This window comes from Penaeus japonicus, unplaced genomic scaffold (genome assembly GCF_977035675.1).
Source record: "Penaeus japonicus unplaced genomic scaffold, GWHDUDI00000001_assembly GWHDUDI00000025, whole genome shotgun sequence".
NCBI classification, from domain to species: domain Eukaryota; kingdom Metazoa; phylum Arthropoda; class Malacostraca; order Decapoda; family Penaeidae; genus Penaeus; species Penaeus japonicus.
In genome coordinates this window covers 24,032,416-24,034,915 of record NW_028234427.1, presented here as the reverse complement: position 1 = coordinate 24,034,915, position 2,500 = coordinate 24,032,416, and the positions used below count along the sequence as shown (strand labels likewise).

The 2,500-nt window shown below is 34.4% G+C and overlaps 1 protein-coding gene across 1 annotated transcript in view; it reads left to right on the top strand.

Annotated features, from left to right (window-relative positions):
- Window positions 1-2,500, top strand: part of qtc (GRIP domain-containing protein quick-to-court) — a 36,973-nt gene that overhangs the window by 17,399 nt on the left and 17,074 nt on the right. The window contains exon 8 of the mRNA XM_086551743.1: window positions 1,054-1,155. Coding sequence (XP_086407869.1) covers window positions 1,054-1,155 — 102 coding nt within the window. The remainder of the gene's footprint in view (window positions 1-1,053; window positions 1,156-2,500) is intronic.

Sequence of the window (2,500 nt, the reverse complement as noted above, 5' to 3'; positions counted from 1 at the left end):
ACTGGTATTTTCTAACCTACTTAACCCATTCCCGACGGGGGATTTCTAGCCTAGAATGTCCAAATGCCGGGGCTTTCGAATTATTAGGCCTAAATTAAATGAATAGCTGGCACAATACTGTGCCGCCCGGCAACTGGGCTTTTGAATGCGCGGTACACATGCTGTACCACCCGTCCTGTGTGGGTTAACATAGTGCTTTGGGTTATAGAATCTCCTCTTCGACATTCAGCCTTCTTATCTGAGGAAATCCTTGCATAGTAGCTTTTAGGCATGTAGGCTATCTAAATCTTATTTCCTAGTGGCTGTAGGCATTCTTTTACCCCAGGTAGTTTTCAAAGGTCTGCAGATACTGTTGTGTTATATCACTCTTTTTTATTATTTTGTGTCTATTTTTCTCAGCCAGAGATGCAGAATTTCTCAAACAGGGTGAAAACCAAATACACTTTCATAAAAATATCAAGACGACAGCCATATCCTGTCAGCAACCTCAAAGACCATTGCACAGCCATGGTCTATATCTGGGAGGTCTTGCCATTCCCTAATTGATGCCTTGGAGGGCACTCATCACCAGATACACCAAAGAAAAGAGCTTTCACATGGTGCACCTGCCTTGAGCAAGCCTGGTGACCAAGCCATTTTCTCCAGCCTTTCATAAACCCCTTGGCTTGTGGTTTGGTTCTAAGCCTGGAGACCTTGTAAATGGGATTTCTCATGCATTTCTCTGACTTTTACAATTGTTAGGTTGAGAGACACTTATTTAGCTCTGTGGGTTAGGGGTGGGTGATGGGGCGTATGTGTGTGCATGTGTGAGGGGAGGGAATAAGTGAATGCATGACTTAAATCTTGGAGTGAGTGGGTGAGTAAGTGTATTTTATATTTTGTTATGTAATGTCATGTTGTATTATTTTTTCGTGATTTATATTGCAAACAATCGAATGAGTTACTACACTAAAAATAAAACCAGCTTTGGGAACACAAAACAGCCAAATCAGCAAAAAATCCCCCTCCCCCCCACCTCAAAAAATTGCAGATTAACCCAATTCATTTTTAAAGGACGAAGAGGATGGGAGCCAGTCCTCATTATCTTCTGGAGGCCCCATGGTTGATCTGATGAAGCAGTTGGCGCGTACAGAGGAAGAACTTGAGAAGATGAAGGTTAGTGTCCCTCCTGTGCCTTTAGTGTTTTTTTTTTCCAGCTGTGGTTTACTTTGTCAGTTTTAGGAATATAAGGATATTTTTTTTCTTTTGATCTTTTGTTGTTACTTATCCTTGTCTTTTTTGTTTTTTTGTTTTTGTTTATTTAGTATTAATTTATGATGATAAATTTCATTTTTTGTCATAGTGATATGAATTGAATTATCCTTCATTTTTTAGTTTTTTATTTCATTAATTTTTTCTATATATATATTTTTTTATTCATGTATTTTTTTATTTGTTTTAACAGTACAAGGGAGAATGTGATTTACTTATTTCCTTTGCAATTAGAATATAGGAATTTGATTGTGTATCTGCTAACAATACTGATAATTATCATAGATGAAGATTTATTTTTTGAGAACTTGCTAGATGATTGTTGAGTGTACAGAAACATATAATGATTTTTCCTTATTCATGATGATTTATGCCTGATACTAAGCCTGTGTTGTTAATCCCTCTCCCTCAGTCCCCCTTTTTTTATACTGTTTTTCTTTGTAGTCAATTGTTCGAAAATTAGCAATGATCAAAGCCCATGATGAAATGCCATCAATATTGCATTTATTATCATGACTATTTTTAGATATTTTTTAATATAATTTTCGAACAATGTTTTAGTGTTGCATCCACAGGATCACAGTTAGTGGTCTTTAGCAAAGATTCTGTTATCAATATATATATATATTTTTTTTTTCATTGATTATATGAAGCCAGCAATGCACGTGTTAGAGCACGTATTGATTCATGCTATGGATATTGAACAGTATGTGTAGAAGGGAAGTCCTTTTTGTAGAAAGGGATATTTTTGAAAAGTTCCATATACTTTGAAATATCATGAATGCCAGTTATTTTGCTTCTTTGAATTTTAATGAATTGGCACTGAATATTTTATTTTTGAGTGATAATTGTTACATGATAATTGTTAGCTATTCATTAGGGGAAAAAATATCCAAAGTTTGGGAATTACTAATGCATTTATGTTTCTTTTTGGGATTGTCAATAGGCATTTGTGAAGACATTTCTAAACTTAGCAAAGCATGGAATTCAATGTATATGTTAGGCTTCAAAATCAAGTAAGAGCAGAGTAAAAAAAAAAAGAAAAAGAAAAAAAAAGGAGAGAATTGTGAATTTGACTTTTGTAATGTGGATAGATTCAGGTTTATGATGAAATACTAATAATCAGGTGTAAGATATATTACATTACCAGACAGAGAAACTTTTTACAAAAACTAACATCAAGGATTTTTTTTTTTCATTGATTTAGATAGGAGATACCTTATTTATTTATTGTGATAATGCTTTTTCC